Source organism: Pomacea canaliculata, linkage group LG6 (assembly GCF_003073045.1).
Source record: "Pomacea canaliculata isolate SZHN2017 linkage group LG6, ASM307304v1, whole genome shotgun sequence".
NCBI classification, from domain to species: Eukaryota; Metazoa; Mollusca; class Gastropoda; order Architaenioglossa; family Ampullariidae; genus Pomacea; species Pomacea canaliculata.
Genome location: NC_037595.1, coordinates 30226922 through 30248546, shown reverse-complemented (window position 1 = coordinate 30248546; position 21625 = coordinate 30226922). Strand labels below are relative to the sequence as shown.

Sequence of the window (21625 nt, the reverse complement as noted above, 5' to 3'; positions counted from 1 at the left end):
CAGTTTCAACATTCAAAGCACCAAACAGCAAGATTTGCCGTAGTAAAGTATTTTTTCTCATTCTTTGTCTACAGTTGAATTACGAACCGTTGAAACGAAAAGAAATCTGGTGGTAAGGTTAAAGACAGTTTTCCTCTCACAACTCTCTAATCAGTGATCCGAGACACCATGGGCACGGCCTGGTGACTCCACAGTGCCACGTCTGCTAGAACTTTCATCTCAGCTGTTACTGCACCTCAAACTTCGGGGGATGGATGAGTGTGAGGGAGGTAAAGGCCGGGGTACCGTACGGGACAGCCTGGAGCTCGCGGCCAAGATTAGTGAGCGATCAGCAAACTGTTGCCCGAGCCGGCGGATCAATGCGACACTGCGTAACGCCAGGCGACACGAGGGCGGGCGGCGCCGCTCTGCACGCAGCACCCAGGGCCGCTCGCGCTCCGAGACGGTGGCGGCCCCACTCACTCCTGCACACCACTGACGGAATGTCCTAGACTCCGCCTGCGCCTCGTGCTCTTTGGGGGAAAAAAAGAAGGAAACAGGTGGGAAATACGCACGCACACACACTCTCTCGCCACACTTCTCTACCTGTCGTGTTTGTTGTGGAGTATAGTTGTGCTTGACGCCAGCGGATTGGTAGCAGCAGACGACACCTTGTCCCTTTACCCAGAAATGACAGGCGTTGACTCTCCGCACACACACCGTAAGTTCTCTTCTTTCTCACTTGTAGTTGTTATTATTGTAGTTGTTTCTGACATTATTTCATCGCACTGTGTGACTGGATTGTCTGGGCCCTCGACACGTGTGGCGGTGTGTACCGAGGCGACCAGACGATGTAAGCGGCTGTCATGACACTTAGCACACTGAGTGTTGACACACGGGCTGCACACTTACAGCCGAGCTGCTAGCAAGAAGTGTTTTCTTTGCTTTGTTGTTGTTTTTTTTTTTAATGTTCACGATACTTACAGTCTGTCACGACACCACGGCATGCCTGAAGTTGTCTGTCATGTTTAGTGACAGCGACTACCACCGCTACAAGTGCCGAGGATGTTTACACTATCTTTTGATTAATTACTGATAAAATACCAGTTACACTGCAGGTTACCCGATGCTATAGGTGCAAACTCTTAGAAAAGGAAAACATTTACTTTTGAAATTAGTGATTATGAACACTAAGAATAGAATAGAATTAATAAATCAGTGATAGCAGCAAAATAAAAAAAAATATTTGTGATATAGCGTTGAGGAGGGATAGTGTGAAATATATTAGGACAATAAAATGAAATTAAATGAACATAAACACGAGTTTATCTCGGCCTACACACGCGGGTCCCCAGGCCAGATGGCGGAAACAGGATTCCCTCCCTGACCCCTTGGCTTGCTTTGGTCCTCGACATCGGGAACAATGGTGTTGTTGTTGGCGTGGGACAGTGCATCGTGGTCAATGAAAGAAATGCCAACGAGGGCTTGTTTAAAAGTCTGGAATCGTAGATCTTTGTAAGTTTAGAGCATCTCGGGTGTAGAAACATGTTCTCCTGTGTTCTACTCTCGATGTTTACACGAGCTCTACCCGTAGCTTTTCTTTCCTCGTCTACGTTCTTGACGCACGTGCTGTTAGTATTGGTAAGAAGGTGGATGTCTGTTTATAGGGTGTGCCAGCTTTATCTTCCACCCACACTCTGTGTACACATCCGGGAACTAAGAGTACAGCCTTGATTTGCTCGTCGGGTGGCTGTTATTTGTCAGACCTCACAAGACTGTTTATATTAATGATCATCTCAGCACATTTCAGTCTTGATAACCTTCTCCTACCCACTCTTTGGTATTTATAGAAAGCCTAAAATGAGTGATGTAAGGGCGTGTTTGCAAACTCATATCGTGAATAGTCATCGTCAACCTGCCTGTCAACGTTGTGGTAGTTTGATTCACAGTGACAACCACAAAAGTTCATTAAACTGCTACTTAAGGACGAGGTGGGGTCTGGGTTTTGATTGGATTGGACTTAGGGTGTCATATAGCATGATCAGGTACCAGGTGGCCAAACAAGAGAGAGAGAAAAAAAGAAAAGAAGTCGACACATCAGTGCAGTGACATGTCCTGAAAGTTGAGCCGACGAAGCGAGTTGCCCTTGTTTAAAAGTTGTATTCTGGTTGTTGTGTTAGTTGTCTCACTTTCCTACTCAGTCTCGTCTTTCTCTTTGTGTCGGGTCTTTAAAATATGGATTATATTCTTACCTTTAAATCCTTAAAAACTGAAAGCATTTAAGTTATTGTGTGCTACTAGCAGTTTCCCCTGTTTGTTCACTGTAGCAAGCTGCTGTAGCCCTCTGTTCACACTCAGAGGTCTGGCGATAGCAGGAGGCAATAAGGTAGTTACGGACCCTGACCCCAGGAGCTGTTTGTTGTTGTTAGACTGGATTGTGTTGTCGACACCATTCTTAACATTTGACTAAACACCTGTCGATAGTTTCGGTGACACCATTATTTTAATACCAACAGATATGATTCTCCGTAAACTAGTACTTCATCAAAATGATAAAAGTCATGCTAAAATGGCATGACACGTGTTCTGCATGTTGAAGTACCAGCTACACTAACACTGTACAACTTAAATGGACAACTTAAAACACTGTATAATCGATATGAAGAGGATAGTCTATGGAGCAATAACAATAAATCACAACTTCTTCGCAGGCAAGGGGTAGTTTCACAATGTGACACCCTTCCTCATTCACACTTGTACATTTTCAGTCTCCTATTCCCTCTACAATGGCAGTCAGTGGAACTTGCAGCTTGCATGTGGAGGATAATCAACGTGTCAGGAGGGTCAGCGAAATGCGGCATCCTTTTCATTCTCATTGCCATCGACTTTTTTTTATTGTCGGCGCTGTAAATGTCAACAATCAACTGTTAGATGGTGCTTAAATTGGTGTGTGTGTTATTACAGTTCATGCCCTCTTGTCAACCGTCCTCTACATATGGTGAATTCATCCGGTTTGCCCCTGTTAGCCTTGTAAAATGCCTTGAAACATCCTGTCGCCAGTGTTTTCATCAGAACCATTGTCCATTATCATCAGAACACTGTGCCAGAACAGGCAGATGAGATTGTGTGATTGTCTGCTTTTGAAAATACAGTTTTGTACAAAGGAATAATGAGACGAACACTAAGATAGTAAACAAGGATTTAGCCTGGAGTTGTGTAAGTGAGCGCTGTTCAGTGTCAGTGAATGGAGCCGCTCCAGCTGCAGCTCTTATTCTTCAAGTGAGCTGTCTTCTCTCACAGCTGTTACAGAACCAATTTCTCAATTCCAGTAAATTCTGCCATGTGTTTCATGTACTGTTTCTTCAATAACAACACGATGATTTGTTGCCTGTTGACTTTCTGCTACTATTCTGCCGTACAACTTCTTCGTCTTCTTTTCATTAGTGTTAACTGAATCACACGATCTGAATAAGCAGCTGCGGCTGATGTTGTTCTTCCTACTGCCTCTGTTTATAGATGAAAGAGGCTTTGCCAAAATAAATTTTTTTCCAGAAAGTTCATTTCTCTTCCTTTACAGTAGATTAAGGAGGTGGCGCCGTGAGGAAATTAAAATTTGGTCGAGGGTATGATCTCGTGGGCCCAAGTCTTCAAGTGTGTGTTCACTTTTGATGGACACCTGTGGACTTGGTGTTACCGTGTTTAAGGGATAGCAAGTATTTTCTCTCCTTTGGTTCCTTTCAACCAAAAACGAGGACAGGACAGACGACAGAGGTACCGTGTGTGTCGGTCAGTAACTTTCAAGTATTTATAAGGTTGTGGGTCTGCTCGTGCCTGCAAATACTTTTGCTCTTCACGACCACAAGTGCTTGGTCAACATAATTTCCAGTTCCCTCAACTTGTGTGTGAATGCTGTGTCTGCCAGTTGAGTTGATTTACAAACTGCGCGGTGCTGCTGGTGCTGTGGGTGGCCGTTACCAATACCCAGGATGAACCGCTCGTGTGACAGACAACCTGACCCTGGGGTCCGAGACATAAAGCCTGCAGACGATTGTCGGTACGATATGGGTGTTGCCTTGCTGTGACTGGGGAAGAAGAAAAACAGTGATGATAGTGACAATGACTTATTACTCGATCTCGAGATGGAATCTGCTCGCACGCTCGCGCTTACACACAAAAAAACAAGCAAACGCACGCACGTGCACACTGGAATAAGGAAGAGCGCGCTGATGACAGAAAGACTTGGAGACGGAGGTATCCTGTTCAGCTCGTTTCTGTGACAGACTGTCTGAAGATTGTTCCCAAGGGACACCTCGCCAGAGTGTCAGCAGAATTTGGAAGCACTCTGCCGCCACCAGCGACACATGCCACGAGCAGCTTGTCTCTTGTCGGAGCGCAGCGCCGCGTCACAAGCGGATTATTTTTTGTCCCGACTACTCCGCGTGAGCTGCTGCTGGGTGTAGCGGTCCATAGCCACCCCACCTCTCCTCATGTTGCAGTGGGCTTACGGGTAGGTGTGTGACACTGCACAGTACAGAACAAAGTGGATACCACTATCGTGTTGTGTTCTGTCGATGTATGTCGTGACACAAAAAGCGGAGTTCACTTTGGTCACAACACCTGCCTCCTCCTCCCTCCCCTCCATGCTCATCTTCCGCGTCCAGCGAAAGAGAAAGATGGCGCAGTGTGTGGTCTGCATGGCTGCAAACAAATTATACCTGAAAAGACGTTTTGTCAGGATCAATTGAAACGATTTCCTTCAAAACGCAGAAATCTTGTTCTAGCCTTGAACTTTTGAACTGTCGAGGTTTACACTGGAGTAATTGCCGAGTGTTGAACAGCAGCATGAACTCCAGCATAAACACATCTATTAGCTTCCTCCTCTCCCTCCTTCCTCGCAGTTTGTGTAATTACAGGTTTGCACGCCTGTCCTTTCTTCTGAATGCTCTAGAGTAGTGCGTGTGTGTTTGGGTGTGTGCATGCGTGCTACATATGTGTGTGTGTGGGTGTGGATGTTTTGGGGGCAGGGGATGTTCTTTTCTGATCCATACCCGGTCATGTGCAGGGTTGGAAAACAGATGTTGGCCTGGTGAATATCAAGCATAATCTAAACGACAGTCTTGGGCAGTTTATGGTTGGATGCTGTCAGAGGCCGAGTGTACATCAGAGAGACACTGGAGCTCCTGGCAGGAGACCAGGGAGAGGCTCGAGTTAAGCGACTTGACATGGTCAGGGGAGCGGCCATCAGGCAAACATTTTGCCTTTTACTGACACCATGCACGGAGACATCATTATTTATTGAATATTTTGAGAGGGAACACAAAACACGCTGAAGCTAAACCACATGCTTAAAGTATCATTTGTGAATGTCAATCATATTCGATATTTTCAAAAATTTGTGGATTTAATAATAATTCTTTGGAAAGGTGCTGAAGCATCTATCGGATCTGTTACTGAGTAGGTTGGAAAATGAATTTGTAAGTAAGTATTTTTAGAAAAAATCAATTGCAGTCATCTGGAAAATTCTAATTGCCCGAGCTCCACCTACAGGTGCTGATCAAAGGCATGGTGGGTGGGGAAAATGCTGATGTTCTTCAGTGGAAATGAGCTTATGTGAAATATCGAACAGCAGCACCAGGAGCTACAACCTCAATCAGATACTGTGGATGCGTGGAGTCCAGTTGCTTCTACGTACGATGCCAGTCAAGGAGGCGTGAACATGGTCACATGACCTGCAGTGCGAGCGCCTTAATGAAATATTAATAAACTGTCTTGACACAGTCCTCGGCAGAACAGTCTCCATACAGACAGGAAGACAGACAGCAGATGACATGATAACACGTAACTTTCAAGCCAGTCCTTCCATGACGTGACGGCTAGACGACACAGTCGCCACCTGCCGTCGCTGTGACAATATTTGCCGAGGGGGACGTGCAGCAGGCCATGGTGCTCACTGAGGATAGTGAGTGCACCAACCTCCCTCGCTCAATAGGTAAGAACTGATGGCCACAGGACACTGGCAGGGGATGGTGCGGAGAATCAAAGGATGGGGCTGACTTATTTGGATTCAGCCACTGATTACATCAACACCTGTCAACATGACTGTACTTACCTGATTGGATCAATGTAAATTAAAGTTACTGACGGCTTTGTTTGCCCAAGGACCTGCTGACAGATGTTGTCTTGATATTTTGTATCCTTCTGTAGAGTTCCTTCGTTTGTTTTGCCACATTTTTGACGGTTTATTCATAAAATATCTTATTTTTGCATCTGCACTCGTGAATTTTCATATACAAAGTAGTGAGAAATAGAAGCTGTAGAAAGAAGTAGGGATAGTAGTAGTGTGGGATAGCAACCGTACAAATTGTGCTGGTAGTAACAGCTACTACGTAGTGTGTGGTTATCATATATAATAATATAATAAACAGTGGTCGATGCAGTAAAAGTAGTGATGATTAGCAGCTGTAAAATTCTTGGTGGCAGAAGCAGCTATAATAACTAGCGGCCTCAGCAAAAACGCGAGCAAGCTAATTGTCCTTCAATAAAATGGGTTTGAGAAATTGTTTTTGACCTTCTTGTCCCTCTTCTTCTGTCAGTTTCTAGCCATCTACTTGTGTTCTCCAAGTCCTTTCTGTTTAAAGTCATCTCAACATCCGTCGTTCGTTTATTTAGTTCCTTGCTCTCAGTTGTTTGTAATCATATTTGTCATTAAGTTGGCTTTTCATTATCCCCTATCTTATTTCTTTATATTAACACACATTAAAAAGAAGATCAGCAACAAGAATGAAATAGAGAAAAGCAAAACAAATCTGCTCTTGCCATGCTTGTGAAGGACGTCCCATTAAAATGATGGATCCTTTTTCCTTCTGCTGAAACAACAGTTTGTTTTCTTTCCCTTGGGCGGGGCAGATATTGATCACGAGCTGCCATGGACATGATAGAAAAGTTTGAAAAGTAAACAATATTTATTTTCCGAACACAGGGTGTTGATGTAGAGAGTGAAGCAATCAAAGTAAAAGATCTTTACCAATCTTGAATATCTGCACAAAGACCGATCCACAAACGGAATAACATTATTCTGAAGGACTCAACTATGTCCAACATGGGCACAGCCTGTAAAATGGGATTTTACAACTATTTCACCAAAGATTGGCAACTGTTGTGAAATATTTCAAACAACAACAAAAGTTCCAGATGGAAAAGGGAAGAGTGGACACTCAAAATCTTCTTCCTTTTGCGTGTATGTGTATGTATCTATCTGCGCGCGCGCGTGTGAATGCATAATCTTGCGTGTCCTTGTATGTCTATGAGTGTGGCTAGTCCTGTGTCTTGTTACCCTGTGAGTGCACGTGCGTGTCCCTGTGCGTGTGACAGTGACATCCTGACCTCTGCAGGTCAGCAGGTGACCAGGATTATTCTGTAGACTGCCGGGCAATGTCCAGCTTGCCATCAGCAATCAGGAGTTAGCTGGAGCGCCTCAGGGGGCCGGTCTTACTGTCCTGTCTTACTGTCCTGTCTTACTGTCCTGTCTGGTGCCTATTGATCCTGCAGAGGTTTGCGACACTCTTCGTCCTTTTGTCCATAACATTCTGCTGACCGCGCTGGGGACAGCGAAGCGGAGGGAGAGGTGGGCAATAATGGATGTACAGGGAAGGAATGAGAGAGAATGAGAAAGTGTGTCTGTCTTGTGTTAGTCACACACAAAAACGGCATCAAAAGTTTTCCCATTAAAAATATTTAAAAGAAACATAACCTTTGCGGGGAAACAAACTCGTGAACCACCCAACAGCTAGTGTTTCCCCAGCTTAAGGACAATCCAGGCTGTCAAATATTACATGTGTAAGCAAAGGCGAACTCGACTGCCCCGGATCGAATTGTCTTTAAATCGATGGAAACAATCGTAATATTAATAAAGTGTGCCGCCATGTTTGAGCATTAAAAATATTGTTCTCTCTCGTGTCGATGCTAATAATACGTTTTTAGCTTTTCTTTTGTCCAAGAATTATGATGGCCGCACGCAGTCTCCAGGTATTATCCCTTCCTTCTTTTTTCCCGGCGCGCCCTTGCACTTAGCAGTTCAGGAGGAATGAACCTGTCCTGTGAGGGAGGGAGGAACAGAAGATGGCGTGGCGCTCCATGTACAAGCCCCCAGTAAAGCTCAGAAAGGTGTTTATCGTCAGCAGGCCGTGACGTCAGCAAGGCCAGTGCGCAGGCGCGGTGCAGATGGGGACTTATGGGAAGAAAATAAATTATTTATCCTTTCGTGCTGGTTGAACTCCAGGCTACATAAGAGGATGTGTCACGCAGGTCTATTGATGTCCTTCAGCGCCTGTTGTGTGATTTGTGCAACCTGAGTGTGGATAACTGGTGTGCTGGGTGGGTGGGTGGGACTCACGGGTGGAGGCTTGCCGTACAGATACCCACTGACACACGCTGACACAATGACACAGAGGCAATAGAGGCTACTAACTCGGTTAAGGCTTCTCTGTCAAACTTGTTTGACTACACCTGTATCCTTGCTTTGTCAGTGATTTGTACAGGTGCGGTCCTCCTAGAGGCCAGACTGTTGCCTCCACGATGACCTCTTACATACGGGTACAGTGTCATCTGCAAAACTTTGACAATGTAATCGTCGCTAAACCACAAGCCAGCTCTTCCTCGTCTCAACTTAGTGTTTACGATACTGAATTTTCACCAAAGAAAAACTCTGATGCAGATTAGTTTTCTCGGTGCGGACATGATACTTTTTGTGTTCCTTTGTTTGGAATAGACCAAGCTGATCTTTTCTTGTTGACATTTTCACTGACATTTCCTGGTGACAGTTGTCGAGAAGTTCTCACTTCAATCTTACTTGTGTTGTTTTTTCACTTTATCCTGTAACCAGGTCGAATTCTGACCGACTTTCCGAGGAAAGTTGTGGAGGGAGAGCTTATATTACAGACGTTGATTGGAAACAAAGATCCATTGTTTTTACCTGATGTCCACAGGATGCTAAATAATGAAAGCAGAGGTCTGTGATAAAACAAACAACAACATTTCAAGGACGTCAGAAGATCAAGGTGTTTAAACAATCGAACTGGTCTCACTAGGTTATAGTCGGAAACCAGCTGCTTACAAAAGAATGTTGGTGACCAATAGCTGGAACCAGTAATAGCAGAATTGTATGTTTACACTCTTAAAGCTATATTTATTTTTTCAAGTGCGAACGCGTGAGCACGCACAGACACAAGATGCTTCTTCCTACTTCCTACTTCTTCTAACCCAAATCGATCATTGGATAAGACACAAGTAAGATGAGCAAAAAGGTTTGGGTCTGAACTGCCGCAATTCGCTTGTTGAGAAATCTTCAAGACACGATTCTCCACTCGCTAAATATCCTTAAATAAAGGGACATGCACGCGCGCGCGTGTGTGTGGATATACCATGAGGCAGCAGGCTGATGAGGAAACTTAAATGTTAAGAGATTTTAGATATCCTATATCAGATGAATGTAATGGTTGCTGGAAATGGACAATAAATCAGTCAAAAACATGTACGTGTGATAACATCAGTGCAGTGCCGACTGGCTGTACAATAATGTCGGACATGAAACTCTTTTCTGCATTGGACTGATTGTGTCCTGTAGGATGTGTCTTGTGCTGTCTGGTCCCCGATACTCTTGAGGGGGATGTTGCTGTTTGAACTGCTTCTCACAATCTTGTTATGGGACTAATTTTTTTCCCCTTTTGTTTGCAGTTAGTATGCTTGCTTCCTTGTATGACAGACTTAGTGCTTTTTGTTCTATACTGCTGATTTCTGTTTCCAACTGATCTGCCCTTTCATTACCTGCAATGCCTCTGTGTATCGGTACCCACTGCATGACATGCATTGGTAAGATGGTTGATGCTATTTGTCAGGGACTGCAGAATCTGGTCGGTCTGGCTAGAGGTGAGGAGTTGTAGAGCTGAGGGAGGTGAGGGTCTGAAATACACTGCTATAGAAGAATTCTGTAGCGATGAGGTTTGCCAGGATTTCTGCCTTGTAGCTTGAGCATGTTTTTAAATCCTGACAAAAAGACTGACATCAAATGCTGACATGGAGACTGGTGGCTGGCCAGAGCTTTTTATGTAAACGAACATCAGCCATTCTTAGCCATCGGTAACGATCTGTGTCGATCTTAATTCAGGATAGGATTTCCTTGTCTATCTTTGAATTTCTCAAAGTAGCACTTTTGTTCATTTTTGCAGTGTTAATGTTGTTGTTGATGATAATAATAATAAGTGAGAATTTATAAAGAACAATATCTCAGCCACAAGAAAATCTCTTTGCACTTATGACTAAGTACAAAGACTAATTTTGAGTATTACTTATTCCATCTGGATTATTGTGTATTTCTCAGTTGGCTTTTGATTCTATAGTCACTGTATATTGTGCCTGGCTGTCTGTCTCTCTCTCTCTCGACAGCTTAACGGTGCTTTCCCGTCGGTAGAGCTTCGCCAGACAATCGTTTGTTTTATTCTGAGTGAGAAGTTTACCTCTGTGACTCTAGGACAACACTCTTTTGAGGATTTCATCATTAATTAGCATGGTGAGCTTCCACAGCTTTTAAGGAGGTTTTTCCATATTGAAAGATTTTGTATACTGTACTGATGGAGTGTGCTACAGTTTATTCATTGTGGTTTTGCTTTGTTGAGGGCTGTTATGTTTTTAGCAGATGGAGACTTTGATTTTTTTCTCTGGGCCAAGCAGTCTACAATATTAGTCCATGCAGTGTTTGCTAATTAATAATTTAACAACCATAAGTAGTAATTAATAGAACTGACTAGGCATAATTGTGGTGTGATGCATTTGTAAAAATTGCGTGTATGTCACCTAATTCTTCTTCTTGTTCCTAATCGTCCCCAGTGGAGCAATGTGAAAGGAGCAATAGGGCCGCAATGTCACCTAATTGGGGTTTCCATATTGAGATGGGAGTCAAGCGGTAAGTTGTGATGGGGAGGGGTAGCTGATCAAAAAAAAAAAAGGCTTTTGAACTACGCATAATGTCACCCCATTGCTGCCTGCCCAGATGTACCGTTCTCCCAGCCAGTGCTCTCCACCCACATGTACTACTTCTCCCAGCCAGTCATCACCACCCACATGTACTGCTTCTCCCAGCCAGTCATTACTGACCACCACGACACCAGTATGCCAAATAGCATGTGTTGTCTCCAAGATGCTTTGGTGCTTTGAACTCCTTGCCGCACCGCGAACCCTGAGCGGCTTGGAGAGCAGTTAATTAAACTTTACTGTGATCGCCTTTTCGAAAAAAAAAAAAGCTTCCCCAGTTGAAATAACAGACAATGTCTAGAGCGCAGGACCTCGCTGAGACAAAATTACGGTTGAACTTTGAAGTTGTTGTGTCCCCTGCTGGTGTGGCGCCACATTTCTCCCACGTCCTTCCCTTGTCACCAGCGCCAGGCAACGAGCCTCATACAAGGGACGTCATTCAGTGCCGTCAGACAGATTGCCTCCCTTATTAAAAGTGCGGCAATAACACCAAAGACGACTTCACACAAAAATTAGTTGTCAAGAGACTAATAACGGGGAAGACTAGGACTACAGAGGTATGTGTAAACAACAACAGATGTTGTTTACACTTGAAGACTGTTGAAAGAGTGTTTTAGAAATAACTAGATGTTCATGCAGGATGACTAAAGTAACAGAAGAAATGGAGGTTTCGACATTCGACAAAACGCCTACTTTCTGTATTTAACAACAATGCTTGGCATGGGAAAGACTTTTTTAAGACCGGCACAGGTAACTGGTGAAATGAAAGGACCTACATATTTAATAAGAATAATGTTTGATTTATATACAACATTATCACTGACGAAGGGGCATGCTATTAGCACTTAGGAGGCATTGACAGAATACAAGGAACAAAATGAGAGCAATGCAGACAAGTAATAAAAAACAAATATAGAAGACACAAAGAGGAATCAGGGAAGAATGAGTGTGAGGGGGCTATAAATTTGCCAAGGAAGAGAAGCAGGCGGACTTGTCAATTTGACTATAATCACAACTATTGACACATTGTCTGTTTGTCGCTCTGGGAATCTTGAGACCAGGGTGAGCGAAGTATTGAGGCTGATCACGAGTCTCACGGCTGGCTGTGTGGGAGCATCAGTGTTCCTGTCTGACTTTCCACTTTCAGGGCATCGTTAACTTCTGTCCAGCCATCATTTAACTATGTTTAACCATCATTAACCCCTGTTGAGCCGTCGTTAAATGGTTTATAGCCATCATTAGCCACTGTCTAGCCATCATTAACACCTATCTTGCCATAATTGTCTGGCAGTCGTCTGTTCGCGCATGCCTAAATCTTATCATTGACTCACCCCGCAGTTGGTCGGCTGGAATACTGAAGCCAGAAGGCAGCCATACTGAGTCACAATGCTCGTCCCTTGAGTGGTCAGCCGTGCAACTGATGCTCATCTTTGCTCACAGCATTGAGCAGCTATGTGCCATTGACTTACCCGCTCTTTAAGGTTTATTTTCCTCTGGGGTCAGCGCCATGATGTAGCTAAGTATTGTTATCCTTCGCAAGGACAACTCCGGCACACGAGTTCCATTCACTAATAGGCGAGTGATGGCCCTTAGGTATACAACTGCCATGTTGTTACATTTTAGCAAACTAAATGTAGAAAAGCTATGTCATTTAAAATGTTCTTTTCGGAATAAAGTCTGTGAAGTCCAAACGATTATAAAATCTTATTTCACAAAATATCCTAATATCATTCTCTGATCTTACAAACACCCCAGATTCAATTAGTTGATTGCAGCATTTCATTATCTCCGGGAATATATTAAGTAACCTTAGAGGACAACCTTCAACTGACACTTAATATGATCACAGAGCATCCATCACAAATTGGTTTTGTTGTGAAGAGATATTTGCTGGCAGCGTGGCGAAGGATGTCTTCAGAATGTGACATGAAGTGTAGTTATGACCGAGAGGAATACTTAACCTCTCGGCTATGTCCGGCACTATGTCTGGGCTGAATTTTAAGGCTGATTGTGGAGGTAGGGGGAGTTTGAGTAAGCTTAGTGGGGCACAGAGGGTGAGTAGTGTGTGGCCTGTAGCGTCCATCATGGCTGACGGCCGTACTCTAGCTGTCTGCCACCTTCGTCCCCGGGGACTGTATTGATCAGCGCCCTTCTTTCTCTCAACGAATTGTGATTGTGGTGAACCATGCAACCACTAGCTGCATTAGAGATGCTTCGTGTCAAATATGACATCCTCTAATCAGATTTATTCGTCTCTCTTCTGTCGAGGGAAGTACATCGCCGTGAAAGGCTATGTTCTAGAGCTGCTGGCAGTCACCTTTCTGTTGTTTTCGTGGGCGTTCGTTATTGACAAGAAATTGTGGGCAGTATACAGTTCAGTTGTTGTCATTACGACATTGAACCTTGACAGCTAGGCTTTGTAACATTTGTAATTAACACTTATTAACAACGGATCAACTTTCTTCAGTTTCGATGATGTGAGACGAATGCAACACCAGGTGCGAGAATTAGGGTGCTTGGTCAACCTCGAGAGGACACGTGCATGGTTTGACCCCTTGGAGTTCATTTTCATAACTATGGCCGAGTCGGTGAGTACAGTTAAGTAAACAAAACTCACAAACACAAACACATACACACAGGGCTGTGCATGTCACGAGATGTGTGTCACGGTCATGGTGACGTCCAACGTCTCATCATTGTTGTCGGTCTGTTTGTCGGCGTGTACATCTCTTTGTATGCGCTGCTTCTGTAACATTAGTTCCCGCTGTGGGGGTTGCATGAATGAGAGGGGGGATGGAACTTCCATCGTAAGTGCAAGCGCTTGTGGGAGAGAAAAAAAAATATGTGAACAGCGTTTGGAAACAATAAAGGGTTGTAATGTTACATAATGAATAAGAAAATAGTTTTATTCTTTCCTTTTTTCTCTTTTCCATTTTCAGCCGACCTCTTTTTTTCTTTCTTTGCTTGTTTTGATTGCCATTTAAAAAAAAATCGCAGACGTTTTTAGACTCGTAGCACTCTTTTCGCTTACACTCAGTGTTAAACACAGCGGAAAGTGGATTGCTCCTGCAGTCAGCCATCTTTTTTTCATGCAAGAGAAAACCGCGGGTGTGTTTTAAACCTGCTGTCGGTGCTGTGCTGACGATGGAAATATCAAGGAGCTATTCCAGACCATCCATTGTTATTCTCAAGAAGTCTGTGGACCAAATGAGTTCATTATTGCCACGTAGAACAGTATTTTGATGACTGTAGTCACTACCTACCATATGTTGTAGATGCTAATAACATTTTTAAAATAATAATTATTACATTTCTGCCTGATACCACTGAGTACAAATCCAAGCTGGAGAAGAGTCAGACGATATACGAAGGGATGATGGTTATATTAAAAGCCATTGGGATTATGAATACAGATGAATGTAAAAATACTTTTGTGGATGAGGAGACGGATGAGATGATTTCCCGAGTGCATGATGGTATTGATCGTGCGTCACGCACGGCTGCGTGTGGATGCATTTCCTCGGTTTTACTGCCACCGCGTAGAGTATGGTTCTCAGAGCTGATTGCAATAACCAAATGTTTTTCTGGGGACTGCTGTGTAAAGCAGAATTTATTGCCATTGTCGTCAACAGTACTCAGTGTTGCTGTTGTCAACTCGCTGATGTCGTGGGAAGTGTTGAAGCTGTAGTGGTGAGCAGAACTCAGTGACAAAGTCTTTTTCTTTCCGTCTTCTCCTTTTCTTCGAAGTCAGTAGTTCACTAGCTGACCTTTTATCCACAGTGTCGGTGGAACAGTGAACAAGTTAAAATTCGGACACAATTCTATCTCACAGTGCGAAACGCATCAGACTTGTAGACCCAAAAGGGATGACTCTTCAACTGTTCACGTGTGTTCCTGCATCCATTGTCATCAATATGAAATAATAATAATATAATAATAATAATAATAATAATAATAATAATAATAATAATAATAATAATAATAATAATAATAATCAGTGTCCACAATACGTCATGTTTGGGTCCTGCTGAAACTGCAACATGGGTTTCTCTCTTATTGTCATAATCCTTTGGTTATCTCCTCCCTGGTTCGACAGAGATTTTTTTTTGCGACTAAAGAACTTTGGTTGAACCTTTGCTTTCACACATAATAAATACCGTAGACGGCAGATGCATATAAACAAGCATGGCCTTAACTTGCAAGTTCTTTCTGATACACTCCACTGCACACGCACTCAATGCGATCCGATTGACTGACTTGCTGCTTGGTATTCCAAAAATAGTTTTTTGTTGCACTTTGTACAGCCAGACTTGTCCTCTGTTCTTCGTTTAATTGCTGCCTGTAATTAATGTGTCGATAGAGCTTGAGAAACTATGTGCATGTTTCATTCTGCAAACCATGACCTTGCCCACAGGCCGGCATAAGTTGTGGAGACAGACAATCACAAGGTTGCTTCTTGTCTATCCTATCTACTTCCACTGAACCGTCGACATTTCTGATAGGTGTTGGCCCTGTGATAAGACTAGGAGTCCAGTCTCAATCACTACAAGGACAGCCACATGCTAGAGAACAGTAAAACTGTTGACAACATCCACTGACCAACCAGGAAAAAAAAGTAGCAAATAAAAATCGAATCTCCGTAGTTTGCATTCAAATCACTCACTTTACCCACAACACTATAGCAGCTTTGGCCAAAACAATCACCACTTAATCTGCTTAATTTATTGAAATTTGACTGATGACTATAAAAAAGACGAACTTTAAAAAAACAGTTTGTGCGTGCGTGACAGAAGATCGTGAGATAAGCACAGTCACGTGGGCGGGCAACGCCGACGAAAGACAATGCGAGAGCAGAAAGTATTGTTCACAACAGCCGCTCAAATACTACAAATATGTCCGCGAAAAACTTCGGGAATGATTTAAATAAAGCTTTTGAACACCCACAAGGTGAGGGGTGGGTTGGGTGGTGCCGTGAAGTCTCGTAAATGATTTTAGCAAATTATTTCTTTTGTTCGTTATTCTCTCTTTCTTTTTCTTTCTCCTCATGCCAGTGAATCCCTAATTTGAAACAGTATCAGTATCTTTGTGTGTATAAGAAGGATTTATTTAATGAATTTTCCTAATTAACAGTAGGCTCAACGTGCTGAACAAAAGACAGGGCAAAGAACGACACAAACATAAAATGAACACAACACACACTGACACGGACAAAACACATGTGAACAAACAAAAACGGACAGACACCTCAACAGCCACACACACAAGGCTAACACGAAGCTTGTAGTGGCAGTTCTGTGTAAAAATATTCAAATAATTTAGAAACTGGCAGACAGCGAAAAGGTGAGTGTGAGGAAGTATATCGAACGGACAGGAAATACAAGGCGCTGACAGTGCGCGAGAACTCCAGTTCCTAAGACGTCAGACGGCAGAGTTGTCGATTCCGACACAGAACATGAGTGGCACGGTGGTTTCATCGACAGTCGAAAAATAAAAACACAATGCAGCTGTAGGAAAAAGATGAGACTTCAATCAATGCTGCTGGCACAGCAGAGCTCAACTTTCACCAGCAAAGATGGCGCAGGTAGAGGCCGCTAGTCGGTGACGTGCTAAACCAGACGTCACGTGACGTGACGTGACAAGGAACAAAACATTCCGGAAGACAGCAAGTGGCGAACAGAAGCACAAATCAGCAGCAGACACAAAACTTCATACAGGTGTTCGGGTAAAGACAAAAAGAGATGGACAGCAGTCATCCTCTGACCAGCAGCTAGCAAAGGGATATCACTCGAATATCTTAGCAACATCTTAGCAACATCCAGGAGGTTGTTTTCGTTTCAGTTTTCCTATAATTTAAACGCAGGCTTCCATACCACATACTACATTTATCGTCTGTTGTTTCGTTGAGGTCTCTGCCGATCCCATGTGTTTGAAGTGGACTCACATTTCAGGCAGACATTAGTGTCTTTACTACTGGGATCTACATCTTTGCCTTATTACCCACGCGGAAAATTTGATTTTCATGTAAGAACTACTTCCTCATATTATCAATTATTTACTTGATCACTTTGTAGTCTCCTCACGTTTCTATTTGTCGTTGATTTTCCAGTAGGCTTTCTGTGTTGTTTGTTAAATCATATACCCAAGGAACCATTCTCTTTGAAACTCATTCCACATCTTCAAACACTAACTCATAATAAAATTCTCCACTCCGCCTGACATTTATTGATCCTTCATAATTATTGCCAGTAAGTGGCGCGTGGGGACTTGGACTGCACAATGGCGGCTTCACACAAAAATTCTTGCTGACTGGCAGGTCTTTGTTTTTAAACTAACGTGGGATCTGTCGGGGATAATAGAAAGAAACTATTTTTATGCTTATAAAATTTCATTAGGTTTTTGAACTACTTGAAAACTACGTTTTGTACTTTCTGAACTTATTCAAGTGACAAACTGCTTCTTTCCTTTTTTGTCTTTCCTCTCACTCTGTCTAAAAAAACGGTCTCTTTCTACCTCTTTCTTACTTTCGCTAACTTAAAACAACTTGAAGGTTTAGTTTTCCGTTGTGTGCCATTAGAGACTCTTGGCTGCCTTCTGCTCATTCTTTTCTTTTGACGGTTCCTTGCGTGATGTCGTTAGCAGGGACCGCAGTTATGAAGTGAGGGTAAGGAGTTGCCTGGGGCAACATGGAGAACTCAAGGACAAGGGTCTTGTTTCCGTAGTTAGTAAGCAAAGGGTCCAGATCCCGCAAATGTTTTATTCCTGGAGCCGTACTTATGGTGGCCATGGTGTCCCATATTAAGGAACATGAAGTAGTGTTCGCGGGGTCTGGGACACCGTTTCATATCTTTAGAAACAAGACACTTTCCTTATGTTCTCCATGTTGTCCCAGGGCAACGCCTTGCCCTCGCTTCATAACCGCGGCCTCGGGGTCAGTCAGGCTGCCATTCGAGTAGTCAGCTCCTCACTCATGGACTGGTTAGTCAATTAGTAATGCATTACTGACTGATTGAATTTCTTTTATGCTCTCACGTAGTCTGCATCATCGTAAAAGTTTCATTTTCCGAGACAATTCACGATGGGTTCTTTTATACAGAAATAGGTTTCTGTACATCCATCCTGAACTCAATGGCTCAGACTTTTCTGTCAATACCTATGTTGTCAGTTATCTACAGCTGTTTCGTCGACATAAAATTGTCGTCCCCGACGAACAAATAATCTAAGCACAACAATATCTTGTCTGTTCTGTCCAGAATCCTTTCTTTTCTTGACTGTTACTAAATTTAATCATCTAATGTGATGGAAAGTTTCTCCCCTCCATTAGTTTCCTACTAGATGGCGTTTTTGGAGCGAACACAAGGCATTAAGGTTCCATTTGAAAGGGTGATTTTTGCATTGATGTGTCTTTGTCCACTATCATCATTTTAGATGAAAAAGACAACAATGTTTCCCTGCACTGGCCAGTGGTTTATTGCCAGCACAGCATACGTCTAAATACTGAGGTTTTCATGTGAAGATTGTTTGTTAGTTGTTTTTTGTATTCCAGATTTCATGAAGGTCTGGGTAATGCCAGGTACATTTTATTTTCTGTTGCCCTTAGCTTCCGCAGACAACTCAGTTTGTTTACCCTTTAGTTCATGGCTTTCAGTTATCCTCCCCTTGTGCTGAGAAGTGACGTCATAGCTGAGGATCCGTTTGTCCCAATGACACAATAGCTCATGAGTTCATCAAAGTGACGCCATACCTCTTCATTTATTCGTCATGATGACGTCGCAACTCTTCATTTATTCGTCATGATGACGTCGCAACTCTTTATTTATTCGTCATGGTGACGTAATTCATTCATTCACAGTGGACACAGACGTGTGTAGTATATTTGTACAAAATATTCTTCCTTTCGTTGGAATGTGAAATATTCATGGTAATGTTGTCTTCCAGCTGCTATTTGCATGTTTATAGGGAAGAATGTAGACAATGGCGTATTGACTGGCGAGAATAATACTCGACTCGAAACTAGACAATGATCTAATGTCATAAAAAGTGTTTCATGAAGCTTCCTAGTGGTGCCCCCAATGCTGGGAAGTCTGACTTGTTTACAAGTGAACAGGTAATAAACTAAAATATCATACACAATAAAATATTCTTCAAATACTAAAATATTATTCCTATTAAATACATGATACTGCTAAAATATTATGTACGTACTGAAAATTTTAGACATTATAAATTTTTCATTAAAAGCCCATTTAAATATAAATAAGCTTTAAACTTGATAGGACATTGTAGCTTTTGGACTTGAGCGACTTCAAATCCGGCTTTAGTCTTTCTTGCATTAATTTTATCCTCGAACAATCACGCCGATGAAAATAACGATACTGATAGTTTGAAATGGTTTTCATTTGGGAGACATTGCTACACTGTAATTGCGATATCCGGTTGTCTGTACTTTTGTTTTTGGTCACATCCGTACATCCTGTCAGAGAACTATCACACTACGGCATAAATATTGGCTTTGGTATATCCGGGTATGAGGTGGGTGTGCGCTCGTTGTGTACACTACCCGTCCAGCTGTTTGTGCTCACTCTATCCACAATCATAACTGAGTCCACAGCAGCAGGCAGACCTGCCATTACTAATGGTCGGCACAGTTCCTCGCTTGGCGCTGCCGTCTGTACATGATTGGTCGTCGTAGGCTGGATCAACACAACTTCCACACATGGTCGCCAACAGACGGCGACAACACGAGAATGCGGTATCGGTGACGTCAGTCGTGACGACAAGAACAAACAGTGTCGCGCATGCGTGCTGCTGTCGCAGCGGGAGTGAACCGAGGTTGAGGCAGCGAGTGTGAGGTGAGTGTGTGAGTGTGTGAGTGATGTGAGATGACAGGCGCTGGCTACAAGTTTGGCAGAAAGTCAACGGCAGCCATGCCGGCATCGTCGATGTTCTTATCAATATTTGATGTCATCGACGGGATGGCCAGACGTAAACAGGCAAACGTCTCGGCTACCTGGACAACATGTTGATTTGGCACCTTCCTCAACGCCTCAACACTTGTCTAGCAAGTCACCTGACCTTCTTATTCTTTACTCCAGTTCTTAGACACTAGTCCCACGCTGTTTATTGTTTACTCGTCATTTCTGTGCTCGTCACAATGTTTTCCGTCTTTATTTTTACGAAATAAGTGCAACTGCTTATTTTTTTACACAAGATTAACATGGGACCTTAAATAATATTGCTAATTATTGTAATCTTAGGCTATATGTAGTCATTTGTTGTGAAGCTGGATCTTGAGTTGTCTATGTCTACTTCTCAGCATCATCTGTGCATGGTTACTCATAGTGACAGTGCTTCAGCGGATTCTGGATTACTCCACGGTGATACACTACTACAAGGGATTATGGATTACTCCATGGTGGCACACATAGCTACAACAGATGTTATCATCTACATGCTATTTACAATTGTATAGCAAGTTCTGGTCACTCTCTGACATCACACAGATACACCTCACCTGGTAGCATACAATGTTGTTGTCACTCGGTGGACGTGTATAAAACCTGTGATGTTATCAACACGAATCATCAACAACATTATTTCCGCCCATTGTCTTGTTTCCTGCCCTCGACCTTGTTTTCTACCGACATGCCATTCGATGATTTGTCAGATGCTTTGTGTTTTCAAGACAGGGTATGGAGGCTCTATGTCTGTAATTTCTGTGTCTATGTAGCCACCTTTTTAACATTCGTGTATACAAAATCGCCATACCTTCGCTTGTGATTGACTAGAACATCTAATCTACAACTGCTAAATTCGGCCGCGTTCTGAAAAGATGAGAATTTTTCTGAAAGCATCAGAGATATTTTCTGTCTAATATTTCTTTATTACCAGGTACATTGCATAGCTGTATCTTTAGGAAAACAATTAGAATATTTTAAGAAACAGTCCCTTAGACTACAAGACCCCATCTTCATTATTAAAATATATTGTTGTTGTGACAGTGTTGCCAGTTGGAAGGTAGCGGATGCTGTGTGATATCGACAGAAACGAGGAACATTTTACAAATCCGCATAAACCACAACAATAGTCGAGAAAAAAAAAACCCTGATTTGATGATGGTGTGCGAATCGCTCAAATGTCACAGCTTGGTATGGTGCCACGTCACCGAACACTGAACGTGGTGCTAAGAGAGAGAGAGCACGTGACTGAGAGAACACGTGACAGAGCCAGTGGCTAATGACCCAGACATGTAATGCTAAGATGTCAGCCGGATAATGTCAAGCTCGCGCTTTGCTCACAACCCCAGTTTAATTTTTTGTTAATGTAGAAAATGTGTTGGTGTAAAGTGCCACTACCGATAGTGTCCTGGTTGTGTTTTCACAAACCCACGTGAAAGGTTAGAGGCGACATTTTGTCTGTGAGGCCAGCTGTTGGTGAGAGCGGTGTCCATCTGGTCGCCATACAACAACATTAGGAACAGCACAACCTTCAGCTGACACATGAAATGAAGGCTTGTTGTGCCATCCATGCTGTAGGGATGCAAGTCGAGGACCTTGCTTACAGAACTTGGAAGAGACAGGTCTCAGCGTTTAAAGGAAATGCTTCAAGAGACTTCTCTGGATCT

General features: G+C 43.0%; 1 protein-coding gene across 1 annotated transcript in view; it reads left to right on the top strand.

Moving 5' to 3' along the window:
- The first annotated feature begins 438 nt into the window (after positions 1-438).
- The window catches only part of LOC112565723 (synaptotagmin-7-like), an 86757-nt gene continuing 65570 nt past the window's right edge, over positions 439-21625 (top strand). The window contains 1 exon segment of the mRNA XM_025241390.1: positions 439-700. Coding sequence (XP_025097175.1) covers positions 670-700 — 31 coding nt within the window. The 5' untranslated portion in view covers positions 439-669.